Genomic DNA, 14,224 nt, shown 5'->3' with positions numbered 1-14,224 from the left:
AACAGCGAATCTATGAAAATATGCATTGCTCCTATGTTATACAACGAGTATTGTCGGCCACGCCTATTTTGGAATGGTTATAAAATTTTTTGACAGGATAATATAGTAAGATGTACAAAATTAGGACCATCGAGAAGATATAAACAAAAAGTCATCCTGTTTAAATATTTTCTCTATTAACATAGAATCATAGTCATGGTTGTATCTTCACATAACCAGCGGGTGCCAAGTGCTCCTGTGATTGTATGAAGGTTTCCGAACAAAACAAGAAGATGCAGTTAGTGAAGTATAAAAGAAGAGAGAAAATTAGGCTGGCGCAATATTTCAACAGTGGACATGTAAAGAAGCTACTTGTTGAAGGTGCAGAAAAAGTGGCCTGGATAAGACTTTGAGCAACACTATCTTCGGGTATCGTTATAGTAAAAGGGTAATGTGAATCAGGAAATGACTAGTAAGACCAAGCCAAACTTGGACATAGTCAGATTAGACCCCTAGTAGCTCAATCAAATAGTTCACAAGAACGCATAAGATACTGGACTGTAAAAGAAGGAAAAAAAAAATCAAACTATAGTGATATAAGCAAACTTCAGCCCCCATATGACCTCAACCAAGAGAACACTAGAGAATGGCGTATCCTAATGCCAAATCAATCTAAAACCACACCAGAAACGCCTGTCATGTACAAAAATATTTGCAAATAAATATAGGAAAGACTTGAAAAAATGATTTTTTTTTGCCCTTGTCATGTACAATTCTACCGGAGAGAACTGCTCTCAAATAGCCAAACAGATTCTCAAAGGCTTCTGTTCATGAGTCACTATAACCAATTTCGGCGGGCCTCATCAAGTATATGTTCAAATGAAGTCAATCCTCAGCAGCTCTTTATTAACAGAAAAGAAGAAACATGAGAAACAATCCAAATGAGTCTTATTTTGAAAGCATAACATTATCTATGTAAACATAACCATAGCCTCTGCTTTACCTATAGTAATATTACATATTCAAATGATCGCTAAAGTTCCACAATCTCTGCAAAACGTGTCCCGTCAAAGTAAATTTGAATTCTGAGGAGAACGTGCGTGCAATGCCTTTCTCACTTGGCACTTTTGATAACTCCTACTCCCCTGGAACAAAAAAAGAAATATTGTTAGCACCTGGCATTATCACATGCAAAGTCACGAAAACAACAAAAGAATCTTCAATTGACACCTCTATGGTAACCAATCAGGGATAAGTTGATATCGTGTGATGACGATAATGATGATCGTAGATAAAATAGTCGTCTAATTAATTCCCCTCAAAAAGGACAAAACTCGGAGAAGTTATTTGATAAGGATGCATCTTATACGTGATCCTTCTGCACCAAGTAATCTCAAAGGCAGACATGGACTGTGTACACTCCTATGGGTACATCTTCGAGTTTCAAGCCCTCAACAAGAATAATTTCTTGCAGCTTTACCGTAGTGTCAATTTCTTGAACCTAGACTTCATATGAGAATGCAACGATGTGAAATCCGGGCAAAATCACCAACACTAGTTTAGGTCTAAGATGGCAATTCAGCAATGAAACATGGTCATCCTTAACTTTGATGGGGAAGTTTATCATACGTCAAATCAATTTCTTACCCAGCTTTCGAGGAAGATAAGATGGGATGGGATCAAATGATCATATGAGGTAACAAACAGGTAATCAATTCATGCATCGAATAGCACAGACTATGTCATGCAAGATTGCATCTCAATCTCAGACATGTAATAATCTACAAGTTGCAGAAGAAGAAAGAAATTAGATGATCAAGTTGCACTATTTCTCAAGAGGGAGGTTTAGTGAAAATTGAACCTGTGTAGTTCTCAAAAAGCCTGATAGCAACATATGCTTGAGCATTTTCTTACACAACCTAACAGAGAAATATATCCTAACATGGTTTCCGGGTAACGATTAGGAAACATCATGAAGTACACTATAAATCAGTGAGTCTTGGTAAAAGGTGAAGACAAGATGAAAATGAAGCAAACCACCAAACACACACAAACAAAAAAGAAAAAAAGAAAAGAGAAAAAGAGCTTGCTCACTAAGATTGCATCAGAATAATAAAAAGGGAAGAATCCTACCAAGTTTAATTTCTATGTTCTCTACCAACCATTTTGCTCCATCTCTCACGAATTCCACATGGCTCGTGTCGAACTCTTTTTTGTACATAAGCCATCTGAGAACAAAACATAGCACAAATCTAATTTGTCCTTCTAATCATAGTACTCCCTAGTACCACAGTATACTAAAATACTCAGATGAGTGCTCTAATAGCACATGCATGGGTGACATGATTTCCAACAATTTGGAAATCCCACATTAGTTCAGCTTACCATGACCCACAAAAGGATGCTTAGGAACCGAAGTTTACCTGGCAGTATGTAGGATTCTGAACAACACCCGTCCCACACCCTTGGGAATATGTAAAGACTCCATTACTTCAGCTGCAGGAAATAGTCGATGTCATTCTTACAGAATTGGTTGGACATATCAATATGTTTCAATCTCAAAGTTGTCAGATCAAATATTAGTAAGTGCCCAAATATATTCTTGAAAATAAAAAGGAAAAATCCAAGGGCTTGTTATCACACCAAGACAAGTATTCAACTCCTGGACGGAAAACTGGCCTGCTATGGACTCGAATCGAAGGGATCGGCTAATGTGGCAAGGTCACCCCTCCGGTAATTTCTCTTTCTCTTCGGCCTGGGATCTATTACGGTACAGGGGGAGCAATGTCTCTTGGAGCTCGTTTGTTTGGGACAATGGTATTGCTCCGAGACACAGCTTCTTGCTATGGCTTTCTTGCCTTAACAGGCTCCCAACTCAGGTGATACTGCTGTCTTACCATGGAATCGCTGAAGGCTCATGTGCTTTCTGTCGTACAAGGCCGGGACTCAATCGACCACCTATTCTTTGGGTGTGCTTTTACGGGCTCTCTTGCGCGCTTCTGGGCGGGAAATTGTAATTTATCATGGAGTGCTGGCTCGTGGATGGATATTATCAGATGGGCAACCCGAGTCTTCAGTGGACAGGCCTTCCATCAACGTATTGCTTGTGCCTCCTTTGGGGCGATGTGCCACTGCATTTGGACTGAACGAAATAATATCCTATTTAGGGATCGTAACCCCTACTTGCCTGCAATGCGTGCCCATCTGGCCAAGACTGTAAGAGATGTGGCCGTTTCCCTCCAGCCTGCTGTTGACACACCGCGTAACAGAAGACTTCAAGTCAAGTGGGGCATTCCGGCCTCTATCTTTCAGTAACTTTAATGGCTATTGCCTTATAGTTGTCTAATCTTATTTGGCCGCTGTTTTGGCTATAGTTAGTGCTTCGCACTTAGTGTATTTGTGCTTCGTTTAGCCGTTACACCTTTGCACCCGTCGTGACACTTTTGTGTTGCCCCAGATATGAGGTTTTTGTGTACGGCATCTCCTCTTGTAAATTGAGTGTTGAAAAGTTAATATAATACTTACCTTACCAAAAAAAAAAAACTAGTGTATTGCCAGCAATGGTCACTACTGGGACAACTAAATTGTGCAAGAATTTTACTTCTGAAAGGAATAAATACTCCCAATATTCTCAAATAGCTCATATTTCACCAGAAAACAAAATATAGTATATCCATAGACAATAAAACAATAAAAGTTGGCAAATATGACATGCCAAGCCCTAACACACAAATGACTAACTAAAATGGACATGGAAAATGCAGCCACTATTATGAAGCACCCAAGTTTTCAGCAAATTGGTCAAGTGATCAAACCTACTAATGATGATAATGACGATGACAACAACAATAATTTGGCAGTCAGCATGTAATTTTGAAAGCAAAGTTAGAACCTAGCATTATTATTGCAAATGAGTGAATTAGAGAAACCACACCACTGTTCTTACACAAAGGTCATCTTATGTACTCTATCTTCTGACATTTTTTTTTTGTATTTTGCTTTTGAACCTTATCCATAATTCTACATGCATAAGAAAAGAGGAATAGATTCAACGGATCGTACATGCCCAAAGTGAGGATATTGCCGCTCCACACCGCAAGATTCAACTACCTATGCCCTTCAACGAACGTGAACACAAACTTCTCTTGAAATGTGGGGTTTTTACCACCCTTTGCACACCAAATCAAATCAAATCAAAACTAAGATGTTCATTCGCACAGTTTTCCCATTTAGCTCAACACCAGAAACTTCACCCATCAAATCACCGTAACGAAACTTCATATCCAGATTCGAACAGGGAAAGAGGCAATTGCGCAAGCATTTGGTGTGCAATTTTAGAATTACCAGTTGCAAGTTCTGGTGCGAAACTTGGTGTTGCCACATTCCAACCAGCACCCGCCAAGGGGCTCCTAGAGGCGATGGCGGAGGCGGAAGCAGGGGTGGAGGCCGCGGCGACCCGCCGAAGAATGCAACGGATCTAGGAATCGGAGCCGCCAATGGCAATTCTTTGTATGACGGCAGATGCAGCGGCAGCGTTTGAGGTACCACCCCCGAAACTCTCCAATACCAAAGATTATCCACTGCTTTAAAGGCCCCAAGTGGTTTAGACCTTGCACTCTTTTTAGCGTACGACAATTTATTACCTTGAGCTTTCGTAGCTCTTTCAATTTCGATAGGTCTGACATCCTCTCCATGGAAGGGCATTGGTCGACTGATAGGGAGCAAAGGGATCCCAATTTTTCAAGGCCACGAATCTCGACTAATGAACGGCACCGTTTCAGACTTACCTCATATAGATTCTTCATGCGCGACAGATCAAGTACTTCTGGAAGGAACTCACAATCAACCATCTTTAATAATCTCAATCTTTTCATTTCCGGCTGCGACGGTGAGTCCAGTTTTCTAAGCTTACAGCACTCCACATGGAGTTCCTCCGACTCCGCATCAAATATACTCGCGAGTTTTAGCGAACATTGATAGAATGCCAAGATTGACAAGTTTTTCAAATTGGAAAAATCCGGTGATCGTGTGATCGTCAGATCTTGAAGTTGTAACTCTCTTAAACTAGACGGGAGCTGGGGGAGGAATCGCACGTATTTGCATGACAATGATAGTGTTTTAAGCTGAGATAGGGTACCGATGCTAGTGGGAAGAGCAGTGACAAGTGTTCCCTGTTGAGATAGGGCACCAATTCTAGTGGGACCGAAGAGGACCATCGTGGGGTGACACAGGAAATAATAAGGGTTCCATATCAGCAAAGTCAAACTTGAGGGAAGGTCCGGCAATTGTTTCAGCTCCGGACATTTTTCTAGCTTAAGTATTTGGAGATTAGAGAGGTGACTCACCGTGGTGGGTAATCCGGATATATGTGTGTGTGACAAGTCTAGGATCCTCAAACGGGACAATCTCCCAATTTCTTCGGGGATTTCACCGGTCAAATTGTAACAGCCACTTGCATCTAACTCTTCGAGCTTCTCCACCAGCCCAATCGCACTTGGCAATTTTGTTAACCCTCTTATGCCTCTCATGCTTAGTACCTTCAGTTGCTTTAGATTGCCGATTGAATCGGGTAGGTGACAAATTCTCGTCTGTGACAAATCCAACTCAACTAATGATTGTAATTTCCCAATCGAATCTGGAAGTTCCTTTATGTATATGCTAGATAAATCCAACCGCGTAAGTTTCACCAGCCCTCCAATCGAGTATGTCAATTTGTTGATCTGCCTATATGATACATCGAGGGTCAACAGTGACTGCAAATTACCAAACGTCTCCGGAAGTTCATGTAGCGTATTAGGCATAACAATCTCTATCAAAGCTTGTAGACTTCCTATTTCTTTAGGCAACTCTCGAAGAGACTGACATCCCCCCAAGTTCAAAGAAGTTAGGAGCTTTAATTTACCAATGGACGAGTTAATTTCAATTAAGTTGGAACAATATTTAAAAACCAATCTCTCCAAGGATACCCACGTAGATAAATCAGGTGTTCTCCTTAAGTGGCAGCAGTAGCTGAGATCTAGTACTTTTAGTTTTCTGGCCTCCTGCAAAACAATTGGATCAATATATAGTGAGAAACGACTTGTAAGAAAAAAAATGGCAAAAGAAACGATATGCGTATGCAAGGAGTAGGACTCAAATCATACTTTGATTTGGTTCCAGCCAATCCATTCCTCAGAAATATGGCTCCATGAAAGGTCAAGAACGACTAAATTAGTCAGATGAAAGTTTGTTGCCTCAAACTTGGGAGGGCAACTTTGCCAAGAAATCCATCTTAAATTGAAGAGAAGATTATTGAAGTCTCCAACAAATAACACCCTATCCCCCTGAAAGAACCTCAGGTTCCGCAAATTAGCAAATTCATCATGCTTTAGAATAACGTCTTCATTTCCATGATATCCTGCAGACAATGCTTCTATTTTCCGACTTCCCTGACAATGGAAACACCAATAAGTCCACATGTGAAGGTCAAAAGCAAACAATTTTAAGCGCTAATAGCGATTAATTGTTCCTTTTGCAAGAATAGTATGTAACAATTCGTAGGAAAATAAATTGCTATTCCCTTATTGTACCTCTTTCAGCTGCAGAATGCTCAGGGCTTCCTTATGATTCCACACTCTGCTACGCTCGCAAGGATCGTTGAAATTCTCTTGACGGACAATCTCCCTTCCGAGGTCCCGCACTTGATCATGCATCCAGAAAGTATTGTTGTCTTTGATTTTTATCAAGGACATGAGAGAGAGGACTTCAAGGGAATCGTGTGGGTGATATCCACATTCATCCCACATGTACAGAGGGTATGTTTTGTCCCAACCAACAAAAAAACAAGCTATATCCAGAAATACTTGCTTTTGTGCATGATCTAACCTTTCATAAGATACCATCAATTTTTTTTGGACTCCCATGGGAGGAGCTTCTTCTAGCTTCTTCAATGTGTCTACCCATATTTTTTCGGATTTACCGCTAAGGGATGAACCTGTAATCTCAAGAGCCAATGGAAGCTTTCCCAAAGTAGAGACAATTGCTTTTGAAAGGGAGACATAATGGTATGGTGGAGAGTCTCTTCTAAAAGCATGCCTACTGAAAAGCTTAAGAGCATGATCAAATTCCATTGCATGTGCTTCGTAAGTCCAAACATTTGCAAACTTTTTTACAGGGCCTTCACCTGTTGCTTCTCCCTCAATCATTAGGACACTTTGGTCCCTAGTAGTTATGATAATTCTACTACCGGAACCAAACCAATTGCCCTTTTCTGCTAGACTATTGAGTTGCTCTTTCTCATCCACATCGTCAAGAACAACGAGAACTTTTTTATTGCAAAGTACTCTCTTAATCATGTCGATTCCATCATCCACGTCGTGAATTTGGTCTAGTTTAGAATGAGAACCGAGGAACTTGGATAGTAACTGTTTTTGCAAATGTACCAGACCATGACGTCGTGATGACTCTCCGATGTCGGAAAGGAAATTGCAGCCTCGGAAGTGAGAAGACAGTTGGTTGAAGATGATCTTGGCAAGTGTTGTTTTGCCAATCCCGCCCATTCCGTGGATTCCGAGGAATTGTATGCTATCGGATTCCACATGCAACATTTTGATTATAGCTTCTACACGATCATCAACTCCAACTAGATGTTCAGTCACTTTTTTTTTAAATCCGACGTTCAGCTTAGTCAATACAGATTGCTTAACAGATTGTATCAAATCTACTTGGCTGCCACGACATAACAACCATGTTAGGGATAAATTTTATGTTGTAAAACTATTCCTAAGTGACTCAATTGCCCCTACAATTTGCAGAAAGTACGCAAAATAATCTAGACGCCAAAACAATCCAGATTTTTCCCAATCTATCTCCGCTCCCCCAAATTTCAGTCACCACACCGTTGACGTCGCTCGCCTCCCTGGGCCGTCACCGTCACATTCTTGTGGCATTGCCCATCTCGGCCTTGCCTCAATCCTCCACATCACGTGGGTTGTGGCCTTGCGACTGCTGGGGATGGTGTCATCGGCCTTGGGCGACGGTCGCCCAAGGCCGAGCTTGGTGATATCAGACCCGGCATCCAAATCCCGGATCCGACTCGCCTCAGTGAATGAGAGAGCAAAAGGGCGAGGACCGGATGGCTCGGAGGAGGCTTCTTGCGGCTTGGTGTTAGGCTGGCGACAAGGAAGTGGCGGTGACTGACAGACAAGCTGCTGTGGTGGCTGGTCGGCAGCTTGGTGGAGCTGCTCGGAGAATTGTTTATTGATCGTGGCTACTATGTCAAAGACCGAGAGTAAGAGGAGAGAGAATCAGGATGAGTAGCGTGCACTACCACCGCAATAGTGCCATTGACCAGAGCTATTGCAGCAATACAACCGATAGCGGCCACTATTGGCCACTGCTGGTGAGAATTCCGTTCTCGCCGCCATAGTGGCTGGTAGTAGTAGCGGCAGCGGCCGCGATCGCTATTTGAACTAAACAGAATCGAATAGACTATAATTTCACCAACAATACCACAATTATACTGAAGAGAGAGGAAAACGAAATCTACGTATGACAGTAGAAAAGTTTAAGACATTTACCCTTGATCTTTTTGCCAGTTCCATCCCTTTTTCTTGCCCACCTCAACGAGAGCCTTTTTCCATGACTCTGCTTCAGCGCACCCCGTCTTCTGACGCTTTGAAAGTGGTTGTTCGTACAAGTCTGTTTTCAGCTTGACATCAGCAGGTTCCACGTTCAAGAAAATCGGCAGAATCTCTTTGTTTCCATTTGATTTCGAGGTGCACTCGACCATGTATGCGAGCTCTCGGAGGCACCAGTCGCTCGAAGCATAATTCTCTGAGAATATGGGAATGTAGATCTTGGAGTTCTCAATTGCTTGTAGAAGTTCACCACCAATTTCCTTACCGACATGGAGGGATTCATCGTCCCTAAAGACGATGATCCCGGCATCAACCATGCCGTGGTAAAGATGATCGGTAAATTCATAACGAGTGTCTGCTCCTCGAAAACTCAGAAAAACCTCATATGAAGGTCCGGATGATGCCTGTGAATTCGTCCCTTTCTCCATTGTAGGATCTCTAAACACCAAAGATATCAAATCTTTTCTATCTCTCAGGGAAGTTTGCTTTGGGTGTGCTTGGATCTGAGCGAGGGCTGTCAATATAATAAGCTCTCTCGGTCTCTGGCGTCATGGGGTAGGGGAAAACTTTCCATGAGTCATCCGAGAAGTTTCCGAGAAGTTTCCTAAAAGTTTCCGTGGATTGATCAATGGGTTGTCATCCTAGAAGTTTCCGGGTCCCATTCATTTAATATCAAATTTAAAATTAAAATTATCATATATGTGTCATAATATTAACATCACTTTATGAAGTGCCGGTGTTACCAATAAAAACAGCTAAATAGTATAATAGAATGAAAACAATCATTCACATTATTACTTAGTTATAAAATAACGTGACAAACTTTGAATGCTTGAGTATGCCTTACCTTTTCAAATAATACTTTATAGTATATAGAGCTAGATCCCAAACAAATATGATGATCTTTTATATGGATCTAAATCCCAAACAAATATGGAAAGATATATGATATTGCAAATTTAAACATAATCATATAAAAGACACCAACAATGTTCCGGATATATGGAGATTTGACAAATCGAGGAACGTATCAACCAAGATTACACAAAATCAACTCAAATATATCTAGTATCCCATTCAAAATAAAACCAACTTGAGTTTAGAAATTAAGCTTTGAAACAGCCTAGATAATCAGATTTAGTAACGGAGTGAATGTAGAGTGCTATGAACAATATGTTTTTGATTTGCAAAATGGATTGATTTGTAAAATTCTCAATACAAACTATTTTATTAATTATGATCTAACCATGAGTAGCTTAATATATTTTATTCCAAATTTTAAAATTGTAACTCTTTTATCTTAAATTTTAAATTAAAATTTCAAAAGAATATAATGAGAGGAGGTAATGAATTATCAAATTTAAATTAATCCCGATTGGTTAATTGTCTGGAAAGTACACTAAGTCCCAAATCATCATTGTTAGCTAACCTACTTCACAGCGGGTAACACGAGAAAGCAAGCAAACCAAAGTCTTCTACTATCGCTTTGTTGCATTTTCCTGTCCTTTTCTTTCTACCAAAGAAGGGGAGAAGGCAAAAGCCTACAAAACCCACTCAATAGAGAGAGAGAGAGAGAAAGAGAGAGAGAGACTCCGGCGAGGAATTAAGGATGCATAGAGAAGAGACAAACTAGAGGTAGCGACGGAACCAACATGACTGACTGACTTGCATGTGAGAGCCATTCATGGATGCAGAATGCAGTAATAAAGAACCATAAAGAATGACCCAGAGGAACAGAAAAGGCTATAGATTGACCCAACACTTTCTCTTTTTCCCACTTTTTCTGGTCTGAAATGAGGTCTCGATATAATTGCAAACATCTCGAATTTTTAAAACTAGGATTACCGAGGTCGGGTGATGGGCTGGCCTCTCATCTATTTATTTATTTATTCATTTTGGCTTGTTGCTTTTCAACGAAAACATGACCATGTGCCGAGTAACACGAAGCGAGAACCCCGAGATACTTCACATGACAATACGGTAATACATTTCTGACTAATGTAATTAGTGACATTACATCGATCCTCCATTTGAAATGAACTTTATGATGCATCTTCTTTATCAAAAACTTCATAAATGAGCCCCCCTCTTTCGACCATCACCATGGGTAAGAAAAATGTTGCATTATTGGGATATAACACTCGAGAGATTAATAGAATAGACATTTAGAAAGCAAGAATTGATTCAATTTACCTCCTTGAGATATGACATGTTATCTATATATAAAAAGATAATGATGCGTCACGGTTTTTGATTAAGTAAGTCATGTCAATTAATCGAGCAAATTTCAATTCTCAATTCTGTTAAACAGATGATCCTATTGTTATTTTCATTGTGATATGAGATTTTCGAGTTTTAAGGTCGAGATCCATGATTCAATCGAGGCGGCTATCCATCGATTTGTTTTCTTTATCAACAAATTCTTGAAAATCTGTCATCCAATGATTTCTTGGGAGAAAAACACAGCATTAGACGTGTTCTTTACCCTTTTTATTAGTCTCCCCCCTCCCTCACCCTTAGGCAGATGACATGACAAGGTTGACGATTGAAGCAAACCTAAGTAGCACCGACACACGACACGACACGACACGCTAACACATCATTTCTCAAAAAATAGAGAAATTCGACACGTTAGGACACGTTGTACATTAAAGGTATATTTTCATAATAAATTGTCATTTTTATTATTATTTCAATTAAATTAATTTGATTTAAATCTATAAATAAATAAATAATAATAAAAAAGAGTGTCGGACGAGTGTCAATGTCCGACACGTCCGACACACGTCCAACACAACACAGAGGCCCCCGAAGAGTATCCGTGCTTCCTAGAAGCAAATGCAAAATAGTTGCGCTTATAATGCATATCTATTCGTGTGAGTTTTGAGACGTCGATATTTTCATTAAAACAAATCAAATAATCTTAATAGAACAAGAACCTAAAATCCATATTAATATGTGAATTGACCGTGTAGCTGTGTATATTCAATTTTGCAACATCAAATCCTTTTTTATGGGTCACAATCTCTTCTTTAAATCAAGTCACACCTTTGGTTCTAGATGTTTCCTCGTGCCGTTCATTTAATAACGAATTTAAAATTTGAAGCCTAATAACAAAGCTACAAAATCACGGCACAAAATAAAAAATTTCATAGCTTTAAAAGCAGTGGATATAAAAGTGAAATCGGAATAGAACACCAGGATGGTTTTTGAGCTTCTCTTAATTTTAATCATATTAGAAAAAATTCAGAATCTCCTCTAATTTTGTATCTGTATCTAATACATTTCGCATTTTATGATATTTGAAGCAATGTTTGTCTTTAGACAAAAATTCTTAAAGTAAAAGATTAAACTACCACTCTACCACGGACAATTGATGTGTCGTAATCGGCCAATCCACATGGCCCGTGTACTATGCATGTCATCGTAATTGGCACGTAAAATATTTCAATGCACTTTGTCCATTCATGAAAAACATCAATATAAGAAACCAATAGAGTGTTAATGTGACATCCTGAAAATTTGTCCATTTGGGATTTATAAAATACTGGATTTGATGAATGTACTCGTAGTTAGTTCTCGCCCGGAACTTATCATTCCTGGGATACTAACCATTAGGGAAAGGCTAATTGGGGATTTAAATTCATGCGACTAAGAGAAAATTCGATCGTGAATAGACGTTCGACCATAAAATCGCCGAGGTGACATTTAGAGCCACTGTGGGCCGATCCAAGGATAGTCAGGGGTCAGTTCGCCCCTATCATAGTAGTGGATCGCAGGTGATACCGCCAGACCACGAAATGAATTGACAAATGATCCTAAACCTATACCGAATGATCGTACCCCTCGGATCTAGTGATTGATCCTCGCGATTTAAATGACAACCGAAGTCGTCACGAACCGAATGAACTTGCCGAATGAACTTGCACGTGACTCGATTAATTGTCAGTCACGGGTCGAATATGCGAATTTCCCCAAATAGCCGCCCGTTAGTTTGAGAAACGCTCAAGTTGTGTTTAATAAAATGTAATTATTTAATTTAGCCCAAATTGGACATCGAAAAATTAGGAAGTCATAACGGGACGTTAGGACGACGTTGCAGTTGGAATGTGTAATTTTAGATTGTCCCGAATCCTTCAGAAAAATTCGATTTCAATGAGAAATGGGGAAAGTGACCATTTTACCCCTAAGGATATATAAAGAGTTAGTTATATTGGGCAAGGGCATTTTGGTAATTTTGCCCTAACTTTTTGGTTGGACATTTTTGCCCTTGGAATTTTATGAAATTCCCAAAATACCCTTGGATATTTTTGGACAAGATTCGATCTCGGCCGTCGGTTCCAAGATAAGATCAAATCTGAGCCGTTGATTAAAAAGATTAGACGAGGGTAAGATGGTAAATTATCAATTGGGTCAAAATTTGCACTATTTAGTCTAAACCCCTTTTTTTTCTCTCTCTCTCTCTCTCTCTCTCCCCCATTCGGCACACACACCCCCCCAACCGAAACCTCCCTTCCTCCTCCTTGGCCGTACGCTGGCGCCACCGCCCACCGCCCGCCGAGCCATCGCCGAGCCGCCGCCGTCCGTACACCCGCCGGTCACCACCCCGCCGTTCACCGCCGTCCCTCTCCTCTCTCTTCCGTCCGTGTGGCCATGGGTCTCGGCCGAGCAAGCCGAGCCACCGTCGCACGCCGCGCCGCCGAGCCAAGCCGCGCCGCCGCTTGCCGCCGTCCATCATCGATCGCCACCGCTTTCCGTTCTAGCCGCGTTGGTCTAGAACTTGGTAAGTCGCACTCTAAACCTTAGTTAGGACGTCGGGTATCGACGGATAAATTTTGTGGTGGAATCGGGTTTATTTAGGTGCGGAATTGTATGATTTTAGGAGTAGAATTGTGTGGCGGGCCTTAGGAATTAAATTGAGAATTTTGGTAGAAAATTTTGAGGCCGGAAGTGGGCTGCGGATGGCTGATTAGTGGGCTGTGATGCTCGGTTCGGTTTGGAAATTGGATATTTAGAACCGGCTATTAATGGTGGGAAAATGTCGTGAAGAGCCGAGATTGATTTGCCGTCGTTTGATCGAAGAAAAATGGCAATTTCTGTGTTTAACGTGTGATTAAACTATGACTGAGTTGTGATGGTGAAATTGAGTGTGTGATTGTGCAATTGATTGATTGAAATATGCCATTGTGTGCACGCTTGGGCCAGATTGAATTAACTGTTAAATTGGCCATATCGAATGCTTAGTGAGCACAAAAATGCATGTGGATTGTTGCGTGCACAGGCCACGTGTGACTGGCCAACTGAGTGGCAAGTGATTGTTGAGCATGTGAATAAACGAGAAATTGGGTGTGGTATAGCATGTGTGATTGTGGGAATTGTGCTGTCCCGAGGCGTGTACTTCAACGCGGGACGATGCCCGGTATTATCGGAAGACTGTCAACCCGAGGCGTGTACTTCAACGCGGGTTGTGCAGTAGGTGGTAGATGTTGAGCCTGAGGCGTGTACTGTAACGCGGGCAAGAAACATGGCCTGAGGCGTGTACTGTAACGCGGGCAAGAAACATGGCCTGAGGCGTGTACTGTAACGTGGGCCCTGAAGTGTTGTGATGAGATAGTTGCAGTTGACCT

At 40.9% G+C, this 14,224-nt stretch overlaps 1 protein-coding gene across 1 annotated transcript; it reads right to left on the bottom strand.

Annotated features, from left to right (window-relative positions):
- Positions 1-690: 690 nt before the first annotated feature.
- On the bottom strand, positions 691-9,196 carry LOC115669392 (disease resistance protein RPV1-like). Its single transcript, XM_056309323.1, has 7 exons — positions 8,538-9,196; positions 6,549-7,686; positions 6,123-6,407; positions 4,767-6,020; positions 2,403-2,475; positions 2,113-2,207; positions 691-1,124 (listed from the first exon to the last, which is right to left on the bottom strand). The coding sequence occupies exons 1-5, from the start codon at positions 9,023-9,025 to the stop codon at positions 2,467-2,469; spliced, it is 3,174 nt and encodes a 1,057-aa protein (XP_056165298.1). The 5' UTR covers positions 9,026-9,196; the 3' UTR covers positions 691-1,124; positions 2,113-2,207; positions 2,403-2,466.
- Positions 9,197-14,224: the final 5,028 nt, after the last annotated feature.

The sequence above is a fragment of the Syzygium oleosum genome, unplaced genomic scaffold (assembly GCF_021117445.2).
Source record: "Syzygium oleosum isolate NSW1041296 unplaced genomic scaffold, Sole_v2.1 Sole_v2.03, whole genome shotgun sequence".
NCBI lineage: Eukaryota > Viridiplantae > Streptophyta > Magnoliopsida > Myrtales > Myrtaceae > Syzygium > Syzygium oleosum.
Note: the sequence above shows the minus strand (reverse complement) of the source record. Positions and strands in the feature narration are given on the sequence as shown.